The following is a 15,094-nucleotide window of genomic DNA, read 5'->3' on the forward strand; positions in this document are numbered from 1 at the left end:
ATATATATATAAATATATATATATGTATATATATCTTCTCCCTTCCCGGACTACAACCTTGACGTGGTGGAAGGGCTTGTGCGTTCCGATGACCCCTAGAGCTGTGCTGGCGGGAGTAATAAAAATTGCTCCTGGTAGGGTCACCCATGCCAGATAGGTCGAAGGTTAGGAGCCAGACGAAAGGTAGTCCACGCCGCGTCTGTTCCTCAGTGAGGCGGCTGCAATGGCGTTTGATCCCAGTGGGGCGGCCAGTAAGTGATGGTGTCACGTTAAAAACACTATTGAGGAAGGCAACGGGAAACCACCTCAATTATCATTCCCAAGAAAAATATGATGGACTATACAGATATTTTGAGTCCTGGAAACCACGGGGCTCGGCCCAATCGGCCTTGTGTCGTGCCCGGCAGCGGGGGAGGCAAGGCTTCCGCCGTCGTCATCCAACAAAACCCTTGCAAGGGAAAACCAGCAGCAGAAGGACAGAAGACGCAGGAGAAGAAGACCACATTAGTTAGAATAGGAACGTGGAATGTTAGGACAATGATGAGGACAGGGAAATTGGAGAATGTTAAGCGAGAGATGGAAAGGGGAAATATTGATATTTTAGGTCTATGCGAGGTGAGATGGAGAGATAGCGGGGATTACTGGAGTGATAAGTTTAGAATAATATACAGCGGCGGGGACGAGAGCTAACGAGGGGTAGCCATAGTATTAAATGAAGAGGTAGGAAGAAGCGTAGTCAACATAGAACAGGTAACGGGTAGAATACTACTAGTAGAGATAATAGCAGAACCGATGAACTTAGTTATTTTTCAGGTATACATGACACCGAGCAACCATAAGGAAGAAGAGGTCGATAGGATATACGACCAGTTAGAGGACATGATCGCGTGTGTTCCTGCAGGGAAACATTTGATAGTGATGGGGGATTGGAATGCGACGGTAGGCGAAGGAAGAGATGGTGACGAGGTCGGGAACTACGGTTTAGGCACGAAGAATGACCGCGGGGAGAAAGCAGTTGAGTTCTGCAGGAGACAGGGGCTAGTCATCACCAATACTTGGTTTAGACACCACAAAAGACGCAGGTATAAATGGAAAATGCCAGGTGACTCAGGAAGGTATCAGCTAGATTATATCCTGGTTAGACACAGGTTTAGGAACAGTGTAATAAATTCGCACAGCTTCCCGGGAGCGGATGCGGACTCAGACCACAATTTAGTTGTTATGAAATGTAGAGTCCGTTTCAAAAAGATAAGGCAGGGGCGGCGAGTTAGAAAATGGAATGTAGAAGCATTAAATGGTTTGAAAAGGAAGGAATACAAAGAGGCGGTAGAGGAAATCATGGAGGACGGTAAAGAGCTAAGTACTATCAAAGAAAAATGGGAAAGTTTCAAAAACGGGTTGTCTAAAGCCGCAAAAGACACTATTGGAACCGTTAACGCTAAAAGGACTAGGAAACCATGGATCACGGATGAGATGATTACAAAGATGGATGAGCGGCGAAAATGGAATAATATAAATACAGAATTAGGCAAAATGAAGTACAAAGAATTGAACAATAAATTGAGGCGGGCAACAAATAAAGCAAAAGAAGCATGGTGGAAGACGCAGTGCGAGGATATGGAGAGTCTCCAGAGGAAGGGTGAAGTCGGTGCGCTGTACAGCAAAGTTAAATCGTTATCGGGAAGTAAGAAAGGAAGAGCTATGCTAACAGTTAGAGATAAGGCGGGTAAGGTAATAGTTGACACAGGAAAGATCCAAGAGAGATGGAAGGAGTATATAGAAGAACTGTATAGTAAGGAGCTTAGACCAACAAAGTTAGACATTGAAAAAGAAAATGACGTAGAGGAAGACAGCTTAGGTCCAGGCATACTAGACAATGAGATAGAAAGGGCATTAAGGGAGATGAAACTAAATAAGGCCGTGGGGGTAGATAACATTCCCGTGGAACTTTTAAAATGCTTAGGAAAGTGTGGGAGGAAGAGGCTATATGGGCTGATACGTAGTATTTATGAGGAGGGAATCTGGCCGGAAGACTTTTGAAATCAGTTTTAGTTCCTATTCCGAAAAAGGTAAAGGCCACGTCATGTGAGGACTATAGGACAATAAGTTTGATATCTCACGCAGCTAAAGTTGTTCTCAGGATCATAAACAAACGGATAGAGAGTAGGGCAAATGATTACTTAGGGGATGATCAGTTTGGGTTTAGGAAGGGGAGAGGTACGCGTGATGCCATTGCAGTAATGAGATTATTAATCGAGAGGAATATAGAACACAGCCAGGTGGTATTTACCTGTTTCGTAGATTTCGAAAAAGCGTTTGATAGAGTGAATTGGGAAAAACTAATGAGTATATTGCAGAAAATAGGAATAGATTGGAGGGAAAGGAGGCTAATCCGCAACCTGTACATGTCTCAGACTGCTCAGGTGCGGTTGGGAAACGGGGGGTCCGGATGGGCAGTGTTAGGAAGAGGTGTAAGGCAGGGTTGCCCATTATCGCCGTTGCTGTTCAACCTGTATGCCAAGGAAATGATCAAAGAGGCATGGGAAGAACTGGAGGTAGGAATGAAGGTGGGCGGGGAATTCGTAAATTCAGTCAGGTTTGCTGATGACCAAGCTTTAGTTTGTCAGTCAGCCAAGGGGCTGCAAGCATTGCTGAGTGAATTGGAAATTCAGTGCGACAGGTATGGGATGAGAATCAACATTAATAAAACAAAGGTTATGCGATTTTCTAGAAATAAAAAGGCTAAGCTTAACATTAAAATAGGAGGGCAAAAACTAGAGCAGGTGGAACAGTTTACGTATCTCGGTAGTGTTTTGGACCAACACGGTCAAAGTAGTAGGGACGTAAGGCGAAGAATTGCGCTAGGCAAAGAGGCTTTCACAAGGAGGAGGGAGTTAATGACGGGGACGTTGAGTAAGGATGTTAAGAAAAAATTCGTAAAAACTTTAATTTGGAGCGTAGCTATGTACGGCGCGGAAACGTGGTCATTGAAGCAGGAGGATAGACGTAGACTGGAGGCTTTTGAAATGTGGGTGTGGAGAAGAGTGGAGAAAGTGAAATGGACAGAGAAGAAAACAAACGAGGAAGTACTTGGCATGGTGGGCGAAGAGAGGGGTTTGTTGGGTGAAATCCTATGGAGGCAGGAAAAGTGGATGAAGGGGGTGTTGACCGGCAGTGGGATGTTGAAGACTGTGATAGAGGGGAGAATGTTGGGCAAAAGAGGAAAGGGAAGGAACAGGATAGGGATGTTGGACGGGATGAAGGGAGGAAGAAAGTACCCAGAGATGAAGAGGGACCTGATATAGAGTAGGATGATGGATTTTTTTTTTGTTAGGAATAATAAAATGTTTGTTTGGTAGTTGTGTCCATCCAAAAACCTACCTTAACCGGTAGATTACCTTAAAAAAAATATATCTTCTCTTCGGCGACGCACAAATATATAAAAACACACTTGTAGATTTTTAAACCATAGAAACAAAGAAAGGACACTCGCATATGTTGTTTTGACGTTTCGACGGCACGGCCGTCGTCATCAGAATGGCGTTCTCGGGGAAGAGCGGAGAGGTGAGGGAAGAGGTGAGGGAAGGAGAGGTAAGGGACCAATAGGAAATTAACAAGGGGGGGAGGGGATATGTTGGCAGCCATATGATGCATTCTGTGGGCTTGGTTCAGCCCGGACGGTTTAAATGACTGGGTCACCCAGATATGCGCCATCTCGCGGGTTCTCACCTCTATTATACTAGCAGATTTGGGAAGGGTTTCAATCTGAAACGGAGAAGTAGTCATCAAAAGATTGGTTGTGGGAAGCAGTGTGAGTAGGGATGGGATAATTAAGGAAGGTGGGAGATTTGGTGGAATATAGGTGGTTATTCATGCGGAGGGAAAGTGTGGTCGTGCATTCGCCCACGTAGAACGCAGGGCAGAAGTTACAGGAGAGGCGATGTATAATATGTTTTGAGGTGCAGGTGGCGACCGGTTGGGAGTTAGTGCTAAGTGAGGGGGAGGGTCTTAGAAGATGGCAGCATTTGCAGCGTGGGCGGTTGCATGTGCGGATAGGGGCCGGGGAGAGACGGTGGTGCTCGCAGTTGGTTTTGATGGTTGGTGCTTGAAGATGTCTCGCGAGTTCGACGGGCGTTTAAACGAAACAGAGGGACAATGTGGGAATAAAAGTGAAGTGGACTGAGTGTTATTAATAATTGGGAAGAGGTCATTGATTAAATGTTTAATTTTGTGTGTTCCATGGAAGAAAGTGGTGATAAAATTTGGGCATTTTGGGCGGTTTGGTTTGGGGAGAGGAGTGTATTGGGTTGACGGTTTGAGGATTTTACTGTTCTGTAGTTTTTCAGGGTACCCCGTATTTATATAATTATTATTTAGGTATCCCCTGGGTATTTATATAATATATTATTATTATATTTTGAGGTTGTTTCTCCATTTTAGGAAGAAAATATTTTAAACATTTTATCCGGTGTAAATTTTCTTACACTGCGTCACAGAGAAATTCCTCATTTCCCTCGTTTTCGATATTTTTAAATTTTGGAGTTCGAGTTTTCTTAAAAAAAGGGTTAATTAACAATTTTTTAATAAAAAATAATCGTCAAATATTTTACTGAACATGACTGAACTTGTGTTTTACACGAAAAGGACGGCAGATAGAAAACAGATGAAAAAATCAACCACCAAGGAACGTCCTTGATCCAGAAAGCACGACTGAAGAAAGTATGGTCTCTGTAGCCATACGCTTGAAGTTGTTCGCCGTTCCCTGTCATATCTAAAAACCGTCCAGTCACCAGAATTCATATTTTCTTGCTCAAGGAGTCAAGGATCAAGCCTGAGAACAGGTGCGTCAAAACAGAATGGCATCAGGATCATTTATCTCCTGGTGCCAAACCCTTTCTTTCCAGCGGGAAATAATGGACCTGAGTCTCAGACGTACACAATGACTCCGAGATAAGGATTTGAAGCACTGAACGACCCTTTCGTTGCCTTATTTCCTCTCGTCGTGGGCGAAGGCTTCTCCCTTTCTTCTCCCGTCGCCAGAGGGAGACCCCCTGATTTTTCGTGCGCCCCAAGATCTCAAGACGTTTCTGAGTCGCCCTTCACATGCTCTTTTGGTTTGAAAAATGCGTCTCTCAGTCGCACCCCCCTTTCCCCTCCTAGTCTTTTGTATAATTCCCATATAACAAATGTGTCTGCCATTTTCTCGCAAATATTTATTTTGTGGTATGTTTGTGTCTTGCCCCTAAAGCTCTGAATACCGAGAGTGGAAAGAGATGACGATTCTTTGGAATAAAATTCCTAATTAATTAAATCGCGAGTACGAATTGGGTACGATTAACTCACGGCGAGTAACCATCACGAAAGTGACAGAATCCCATACTCAAACGGCGTGCTTTTACATTGTCACTGCTTTGGGGTTAAGGAATGACCTCGGCACTTGTTGATGTAAAACTTGAGTTAAAACTCGGTATCCGTAGCGTGTAATGCAAAACAACGTTCGTCGGCGTTCGATGCACTTTTGTCAGCGGCTTTTCCACGACTTGAAAAAATCATTTCTCCCATCAGTACAGCTCTAGGTGTGATCAGAATGCACAAGTCCTTCCATCGCATCAATGTTATAGTCCATGGGAAGGGTGTGTTTGTACATACTATTTTTTTGCATTCGAAGTTTTGTTTCTTTTCTGTTTAATCAATCATCATTAATCTCTTCCATTTATTTCTCTTGAACAGATGTCTCTACCAGTATTGTGCCTGATAGGACTGATCTGGATAAGAGTGCTTTCTGCTGAAGTCCAAGTGCAGAAGACAAGAAACAAATATCTCTCTCCAGTTCCCATTCCTGCATCATCAGAGGCTCACTTTGCAGTGAGGAATGCTCACGATGGCACATATCACTTCGGATATGATACAGGTGAAAACAACTAATCTTAATTGAAATAAGAACTATGAAATTAAAAAATAATTGTTGATAAACTTAAAATATGATGAAGTTAGTATTAATTCAATTTTATATATCACAATAATTTTAACTCTATCTAAATTATCAGTCAAATGTTTACAATAAAAAAATATTTATCCCATATGTTATGGAAGTTTTTTTGTTGAATACCTCTTAAGGTTATCAAGCAAAGTCTCACATGGGAAAATGTTCTTCTCTCATCTTCAGTACCAAGTCCTCATATTGCATTGCTTCAAATAAGAAATATTTTTTAGAGAAATTAAAAAAAGATGCCATGGAAGTAGAGTGGAAATGAAAGGATTGACGGGAATATACTGGATCAAAAAAAGAAGAAAACCTGGATTCAGCATATAATACTCCAAGTGAGAACAAAGGGGACACTAGTTAAATGATGGGAAGATCTTCACTAGTAGACAATGATAGTTGTAAAAGAAATAATAAAAAGGGTAAACGAGAAAATTTCGAGAAGGCAGGGATTACCAGAGGTATGATTAGGAAGTAGACAGTACTAGGAAATCTAAAAATCTGATCATGGAATGAGAGAGAAGAATTAATGATGAATTGCAGTAAGAGTTTCATTAAGCAAAAGGAATGTGGTAGAATGAAAGGTTTTAGGAGATGGAAAAACCACAGAGATTGTAAAAATGTGCACTACAGAAACCAAATTAGGTGTTAGAAGTTGGAATGGGAAAATTTGCACACACTCTCAGGGATATGACATTAAAAATATATATTAAGCAATTAGAGGTATAGGAAAATTGGCAGAATAATAATGATAACTCTCATGGAAAAGGTATTAGGCCAGTAATAAATTGTAAATAAAGGAATGCAAGATTGCCAAGGATATTTTGGACCCAGGAATAGGAATACATTTATGAAAGTGAGTAATGGTAAATACACTAAAAAAATCTTACCTTAGCTAAAGAAATATGTGTAAGGAATTATGGAGTCAAACTTTATAATTAAAGGAAATTTGGTAAAAATTCCTTTTGTTGAGGAGAAGTGGGTTGAATTGTAATATTTATAATGTATCACACTTTAAATCAATGTAACTCAGTAATAATCGCTATTGTTATGGGGCTTTAACTTATAATGTGACTATTATGCTTGTAAAATACTAGTAGATACAGTTTTCCATCATTAAATTTTTTTTCCATTTATTTGAAAAAGTATGTAGAATATTACACATACAATAAAAGTGGTTTTGGTTTAGGTGCGTTTGTTTGAGTGGAGAGAATGACAAATCTCCTAAAAGAAGTTTCAGAAATAGCACCTATGAGTCTACTAACAGAGTTTTATAGTCACAGATGCCCCTGGCTAGAAGAGAGAAGATTTTTTGGAGAAAGTAAAAGAAAATATGGAAATTGTCTGGAGATTGACGACACTCTTAAAGAGTGTGATAAAGGGGAAAAAGGGGGAAAAGCAAGGCAGAAGAATGAAAGGGTTGCATAAGGTGGCATGAAGGGAGGTTTAAGGTATGTTGGGATGGAGCATAGTTGAGGTCAGCGTGATTACTTATTACATTGAGTAATGCTAAAACATGCCTCAAGTTCTTAAGAGGTACATTAAATTTCCTTAAACGGTCAGTGTATCGTAGACTTCCATGGATATGAAAGCATAATATAAAACCTACCTTTGACCAGGTAATAAACAACAAAGTAAAAAAAAACAACTTTAGGTTGAGTTAACTATCAGTTAGGGAGTCGCATCCTTTCCCTGTTCTGCCTATGATTTCTGAGACTGATATTGTGGTGGAAAACTTGTACTAATGCATAGGGTATCAAAAGTTATCAGGAATCAAACCCAAGCTCATCAGTTAATACCTGAATATTCAACTATTTATATTGACCAGCTCATCAGTAGAATACAACAAATGATAAATTCCAAAGAAACTGCGGGAGATGCCGCAACAGTAACTTTTAACGGAGTCATCCGCTAATGTGCATTTCAATGCATTGCATTGAATTGCATTGAAATGCACATTAGTGGATGACTCCGTTAAAAGTTACTGTTGCGGCATCTCCCGCAGTTTCTTTGGAATTTGTCAAAGTGAAAACACCATAAGTGTTTAAAGTTGGCTTTAACCTCGTGGACTGTGGCGCCTTGCGCACGACTACGAATGCCTGTGACATTGTATGTACGGTATTTCGTCACAACATCTTGTTCCTTTAAAAGCCCCAAAAATTTCAGAGTTTAAGAGGACGCCTCGGTAACTTAAGTGGCTAAAGCACTCGACCAGATATTGAGGGATCTGGGTTCGAATCCCAGTCAAGGCAAATGATTTTTACACTCTGAAACTGTTGCATCGAAACAACAAATGATATAAAACTTGGCAAAAATCTTATGTTAGCAATAAATTGTATGTTTCACAAATTGTACTTAGGCATCATAGAATTTTTCTTTATACATGAAAAATGTAAATTTTACTCATAATATTTAATGACAAATTATTATAATACCTAAAATATACATTTTGGATAAAATTGTAATTTGTAAATATATCAAGGTGAAATAATCATGCCCACTTAGGTGACCATTCACAAATAATAATAGAGCTGTGTGCCCATCATCCCCTATATTATTAAGTACTGTAATTTATGATCAAATAATCATTGCGCAAACTTTTATGCTTGCAAAAATAACCATTTTTGGACTAATATTTGACCAATAACTTCACCTGAATGATTAATCACCAAAAATTGTCCCAAATATTTTAATAACATGCTTATTTTGAAGACTGACAGTATCATAGGTATCATATTGAAATAACCAACCAACATGTAATGTACTTTGATTACGAAAACTCAATAATTGACCAATGTCATGCTCCTTAAATCAGGGCAGGCAAATACCATGGGAAGAGCAAAAAGGAATATGGTATAATTTAGCTTAGCAGTTATTTTCACAAAAGCAAATGAGAGAATTTTAAAATCTGCTCATCCTTTTAACAAAAAATTAATTGTTTTAGATTAACTTTTTTGAAATTGAAAAATATTTTACAAATAACCTTTCAACCATTTTACGTGATTCAGAAATGTTAGGAAGAATATATACCATATTCATAATACTTCTCAGAAATCAGTCTAAATTTTATTACAAGTACTATTTTTTCTCAATAAAGAAATGAGAATGATGAAAATTAATTATATGATAACATTGCCTAATTTAACCAGGAGGGAGCTATCATCAGTCGTATAGAGAAGAGAAGAGAGATTCAAAAGGAAGAGTTAAGGGAAAGTATGGATTTGTTGATCCATCTGGTGTCTTACGAGTAATTGAGTATGAAGCTGATGAAAATGGCTACAGGTAAGCTTTCTTTTACAAATTATAACAATCCTATATGAAAATGCAGCTTGTGAAAAAACGGTGCCTAGTTCACTTTCAGAATAGAGACCAGTTTCATTCTATGCATGGTGTCTGTGATGCCACATCTTAACCTTAGATGCACATTTACTTTTGTGTATCAGATCTATCTGGAAATACAGAGGTAGTGCATAGTAAAAAAGTGACTGGCACTTCTGCTCTAAAGGTAGTTTGCCAGACTCACTTAAAAGTCATCTCTGCTCTCAATGTCTTATTCCATCATATTAATCTTTGGATAGATATATGCAGTTGTTTCAGAAGTAGCACCTATGTGCCTACTCCCTTGAAACAACTAATAGCACTATTCGTTGCCTATCATCATCAAGGATAATCAGTCAAAGGATTGGTTTCTGCCTGCTCTTCAAATTATTCTGCCCTTCACTGGCATTCTCCCCTTCTTTTAATTTATCCTGGCCTCCCTCCGTAATTTTCCCCCTCTATGTTTCCTTCAGTTAGCTCTCATGACTCAGAATATGTTCATTCAGTTTCCTCTTCCTTAATCATTAAATTTCCTCCATTAACGTTGTAAATCATTGTCCATCCCTGTTAATCCATTCTGATTTAACTCTTTTTATTTACTCTGTTTATCCATTTTATTGCCTTAATTGTATTGTTTTAATCTTTTTTTCCCTAATGCTCCTGTCATCCATGTTTATTCTTTGTTTCATGAAATTCTAAATATTGATATATCAAAAGCAATAACACTATTTTCAGTGAAGGTGCTTTTACATTAAGGTAAACATTTCAGTATTCATTTGATAATATTCTGGCTTATTTTACTTTTGCCACTACATTAAAACTCAAAATAGATTTAACTTAAGGCTTGATGCACCAATTTAAATTTTGTTTGAATCTATTTAAATGAAACCAGCATCTTACTCACTTTTTCCAAATAAAAGTCTTGCTCTGTTTTGAAACTTATATTATGAGACTTAGAAACTTGAAACTCTTGAATTTTCTCAGATATTTACAATATCAATGTCTCTTTGTTCATCCTCTCGTCAATGATAATTACATTGATGCATGGAAAGAATACTAAACCTAAAGCGGCAGTTATTTGATTTTAATACATATTCACCCACTTCTACTTGAGCCAACAATATTTGCTACTGAAGGAGAAAATAACCAAAACAGTTTTTCATTGGATCTTAAATGTGCACATTAATTTTGATATTCATATCTAATTTTAACTTAGTGGGAAGACCATCCAACCGAAGTTAGTTAGAATAGGCTCAAAAAGATGAAATAGATCAAATAAGCAAAAAAAAGTTTTAAAGTTTGATTAAATACGATTTTCTTTTCTCTCATATAAAAATATCAACTCCTGAACTCCTCCCCCTTGTTCTCTCAGTATCCCTGTATTTTTGTGTCTAGTGACAGTTGTCTGCTCTAAAAATAATTCAAAAAATTAATCAGCTTCTTCTGTCTTTGGACCAGAAATTTCAGTTTTGTGATTCAGAATTTGTGTCAGTTTCTTAAAGATTTGAAAAAATTGATTTAAAAAGCAAGACTTTGAAAATAAATCAGAAATAGCTCCCACAATGATGACCATTTTCGTTAATACCTGGTAAACTTTATGATAAAAAGATACAGAGAAAAGAAATTTAGATAGCAGCTGATTGTTGCTTCAACCAGTTTATAAAAAAATAAAAGCGAATGTTGATAGATATTACAATAAAGAAAATTGGATTCATGTATTCAAATCCAAGTTCACCCCCTGCTAATGTATTGAAAAAGTCATCATACGTTCAATGAGAAATAATTATTCACCCATTAATATGGGAGATATTTTTTTATATGTACTTATTTTATAAAAAAAAAGATTAATTCACAGTTTCCTGAGAGCTGATGCTGATTGAGATTATAATTTAGTATTGATAAAGTGTGGTATGCAGTTCAAAAAGATAAACCTGCCGATAAGATAAATTTGCAGCCTAATGGTATTCCTTCCCTTTCATTACAGATTGGCATTCTATATTCAGCGTCTTCAACCATATTCCCTGTTTTATCTGTCTTAATCCGATGTTACACACCATTACACATAGTACTAAATTATGAACAACATCGACATACATCTGCTCCTGAGAAACTGCGTTAATTGATTTTGCACTCTCTCTCAAATTTGTGCCTAGCTATAGTGTAGTCTATTTGATATGAATCCCTGAATCTCTGGTCATTATTTTATGTTTATCTACATCTTTCAACCAAGTGTTCATCATGATTACACCATGACTCCCGTGAATCTCTCCACCTCAAAATTCTTGGCATCTCAATTTGCATAGTCCTAAAAAATACCTTGCCTCTCTTGCTGCAGGGGCTGTTACAAAGCCCAGGGGGCTTAGCCCAACAGTTGACAAGACTCATGATCAAATCTATGGCCATCATTGTTTCCGCATTCATCATATCCACTAAGCAAAAAAACTGAATATCTGGTTGTCACTCATACTGGCTCTAACACTTTTTGTCTCTCCTTGATGTTTGGTACTTACAGCTATGCAAATGCTATTTCTAACCAGTGTAATTTGGACTTTAACTGAGCTCTTCTTTTTACTTCGCAGGTCTAACCTGATTTCACATTTTCCAGTCAGGCCAAGCCTTCCATCCTTCATTGGACCAATTCCTACACCACTTCTGAAGCACATATATGCTGCCGGATTGAAATAATACCAGAATCCTTGCTCAAGATGAAGAAATGTAATTGTGCCATCAAAAATAAACAAAAGTGTGTGAATGCATCAATGAAAAGTGCATTGGACAGAATAGTGAACCAAAAATGAACACGAAATATGAAATATCAGTCAAAATTGAAGGAGTTACCTCAACAATTTTCTAACAATGAAGTCAAATCTGCATGAAATCACTGCAAAAAATATAAAATGTTTATATTGCGATCTCATAAAATATTTTGATTTCTCTATCACTCCCACACAAATGAATATGAAGGTAATGCAGTGGATTGGTCTGAAGGTAGCTCAGGAAGCTTAGTATGGATGCATGATTATGGAGATCTGAGGGGATTTCAGAATTAGCCCAATCCAAAATATTAGTAGGAATTTTAGTTCTAAGAAAGTCAACCATGTGCCTCTAAGAGCTTAGAGAAATGCCACGGTATTGAAACTTAAGTTGAATCACTCACTGATGTGTACACAATAAACTGCAATAGTAAATGGCAGGCTGGATTGATTGGCTAGAGTATCTATAACAGTCTCAAGCACAAAACCTAGAAACTCACACATCCAGGGAAGTGGGGGCAGTTCCTTTTCCTATACCCCCTATGGCTTCCCAATCAGATCACACAGGGTGGAGCTAAAGGTGCTCAAAGCCACTGGGAAACAAACTTGGGTTCTCTAGTCATTATCTAACTCTGCTCACTATAATACCATTTCCCAATGAGTATACATTCACAAGAGATATCACAGTGCAGAAGTCATTCGCTTAGACTAGACACCAAGTCTGTATGAATGATTTGCCCTGAGACAATTCACACATTGAAAATGAATAACAGCAGAATTATAATTTCACGGATAATATACAAAAAATTATTAACTGATGAGTTGGCCCTTACTCATAATGAAAATGGTGCTGATTTCAGATAACTTATGAATATATTCTGCATTTAATCAAACCCATCCTCTTGCACCTTCCATTTCTATTAATAATTTTCCAGTAATCCTCCCCTAGCACAGCAATCAAATATTTATATTTCCCCTCCACCTCTTGCTTTATATTTCCTAATTTGCCTGTCCTCAACACAATCCTAACACACTAAGCCTAATTAGCTTGGCATGATATATGGCCCAGTGGCCATATGTCATGCCCAGCAGTGGGTAAGACAAGGCTTCCTTGGCAGGTAAATAATAGTGGAATCAGAAAAGATCCAAGAGTGGTGGAAGGAACATAGAGGAACTGTATTGTAAAAAAAATAGACCAGAGAGACTAGACATAGATGTAGATGAAGACAGCATAGGTCCTGGCTTACTCAATGATGAGATAGAAGGGGCATTCAGGGAAATGAAATCAAATAAGGTAGTGAGGGTCAGCGATATTCCACAGCAGAACTATTTATGGGTTTGGAAATAATGGATGGGTTTTAATGGACTAATGTGTAGAATTCATGATGGAGGAATTTGGCCGGAAGACTTAGTCAGAACAGTTTTAGTTCCTATTCCAAAAATGGGAAAGGAAGCAACATGTGAAAGCTACAGAATGATTACTCTGATTTCACTCTCAGCTGTAGTTATTCTCCAAATCATCAAGAAGTGGTTGGAGCTCAGGGCTCATGGTGGAAGTCTCGCTTGTTCTCTTCGTATCTCAAGTGTCTCCCACCCTAAATCCTTAAAGGGATCCTGTCACACTTGGGTTCTAACTTGTTACAACAATTTTTAACAAATCTGGCAGATTTTTCTGGACTTTATCTTATTCTTTTCGCCAAATTTTCTCCCAAATACTCGCCGCATATTCCAAATGAGGTCTAACTAGAGCAAAATAACACCTCTCTTTAACTTTCTCATTACATTTCAGCACCATCCGTTTAATGAAGCCGAGTTTCTTTAAAGTGGATCCTCATATTGTCCTGATATGTAATCCCCATGAAAGGCATGATGTTAGAACTATCCCCAAATATTCAATTTCATTGGCCGTAGTTATCTCTGAACCCTCTTTTTTTTAGCACATGTCCTGTTCGCCACTTCCTTTGTTCAAAAATGTCAATACTGCGTATTTGTTTATATTAAGCATTAATCCCCATTCCTTTCACCAATCCGAGATTGTGTCTAAGCCTAGAGAGAGTAGCTTGTAGCCTAGTTTGTTCCTTAATTCCCTGTATACCACCAAGCCATCAGTAAATAATCTGAGATTGCTACTAACGTGTGCGCTTAAGTCATTAATGTTGATTAAGAATTGGTGGCCCTATTATACTTCCCTGGGGGACGCCCAAAGTTATTCCTGTTGAGCACAGCCCATCGATGAATAATATGTGTTTTCGATTTTACAACAAGCCTCTAATCTAATTTGTTTTTTTACTCATTGATAGCACAACATTATAGTTTGTGTTACAATACGTATACTGTGTGGGATTTCATCGACGGCTTTCTTGAAGTAAAGGAGTACCGCATCCACTTGTGTGTTGTTTTCTCCCGATCTAAGTGTATCATGAATGAAAAGACCTATCCAATCTTCGTCTAAAATACTTCCATATATACGCAAACCCTCCCTGGACTACAACCTTGACGTGGTGGAAGGGCTTGTGCGTTCCGATGACCCCTAGAGCTGTGCTGGCGGGAGTAATAAAAAATTGCTCCTGGTAGGGTCACCCATGCCAGATAGGTCGAAGGTTAGGAGCCAGACGAAAGGTAGTCCACGCAGCGTCTGTTCCTCAGTGAGGCGGCTGCAATGGCGTCTGACCCCAGTGAGGCGGCCAGTAAGTAATGGTGTCACGTTAAAAACACTATTGAGGAAGGCAACGGGAAACCACCTCAATTATCACTCCCAAGAAAAAAATGATGGACGATAGAGATATTTTGAGTCCTAGCAACACGGGGCTCGGCCCAATCGGCCGTGTGTCGTGCCCGGCAGCGGGGGAGGCAAGGCTCCCGCGGTCGTCATCCCACGAAACCCTTGCAAGGGAAAACCAGCAGCAGCAGGACAGAAGACGCAGGAGAAGAAGACCACATTAGTTAGAATAGGAACGTGGAATGTTAGGACAATGATGAGGACAGGGAAATTGGAGAATGTTAAGCGAGAGATGGAACGGGGAAATATAGATATTTTAGG

The 15,094-nt window shown here is 38.7% G+C and overlaps 1 protein-coding gene across 1 annotated transcript in view; it reads left to right on the forward strand.

The window, feature by feature from the left end:
• The window catches only part of LOC139700787 (cuticle protein 6-like), a 46,222-nt gene extending 34,039 nt beyond the window's left edge, over positions 1-12,183 (forward strand). Inside the window, exons 2-4 of the mRNA XM_071599209.1 lie at positions 5,731-5,911; positions 9,133-9,265; positions 11,881-12,183. Of these exons, the coding sequence (XP_071455310.1) occupies positions 5,731-5,911; positions 9,133-9,265; positions 11,881-11,986 (420 nt within the window). The 3' untranslated portion in view covers positions 11,987-12,183. The remainder of the gene's footprint in view (positions 1-5,730; positions 5,912-9,132; positions 9,266-11,880) is intronic.
• The last annotated feature ends 2,911 nt before the right edge of the window (positions 12,184-15,094 follow it).

The sequence above is a fragment of the Hetaerina americana genome, unplaced genomic scaffold (assembly GCF_022747635.1).
Source record: "Hetaerina americana unplaced genomic scaffold, ioHetAmer1.1.p SCAF_11, whole genome shotgun sequence".
Classification (NCBI taxonomy): Eukaryota; Metazoa; Arthropoda; class Insecta; order Odonata; family Calopterygidae; genus Hetaerina; species Hetaerina americana.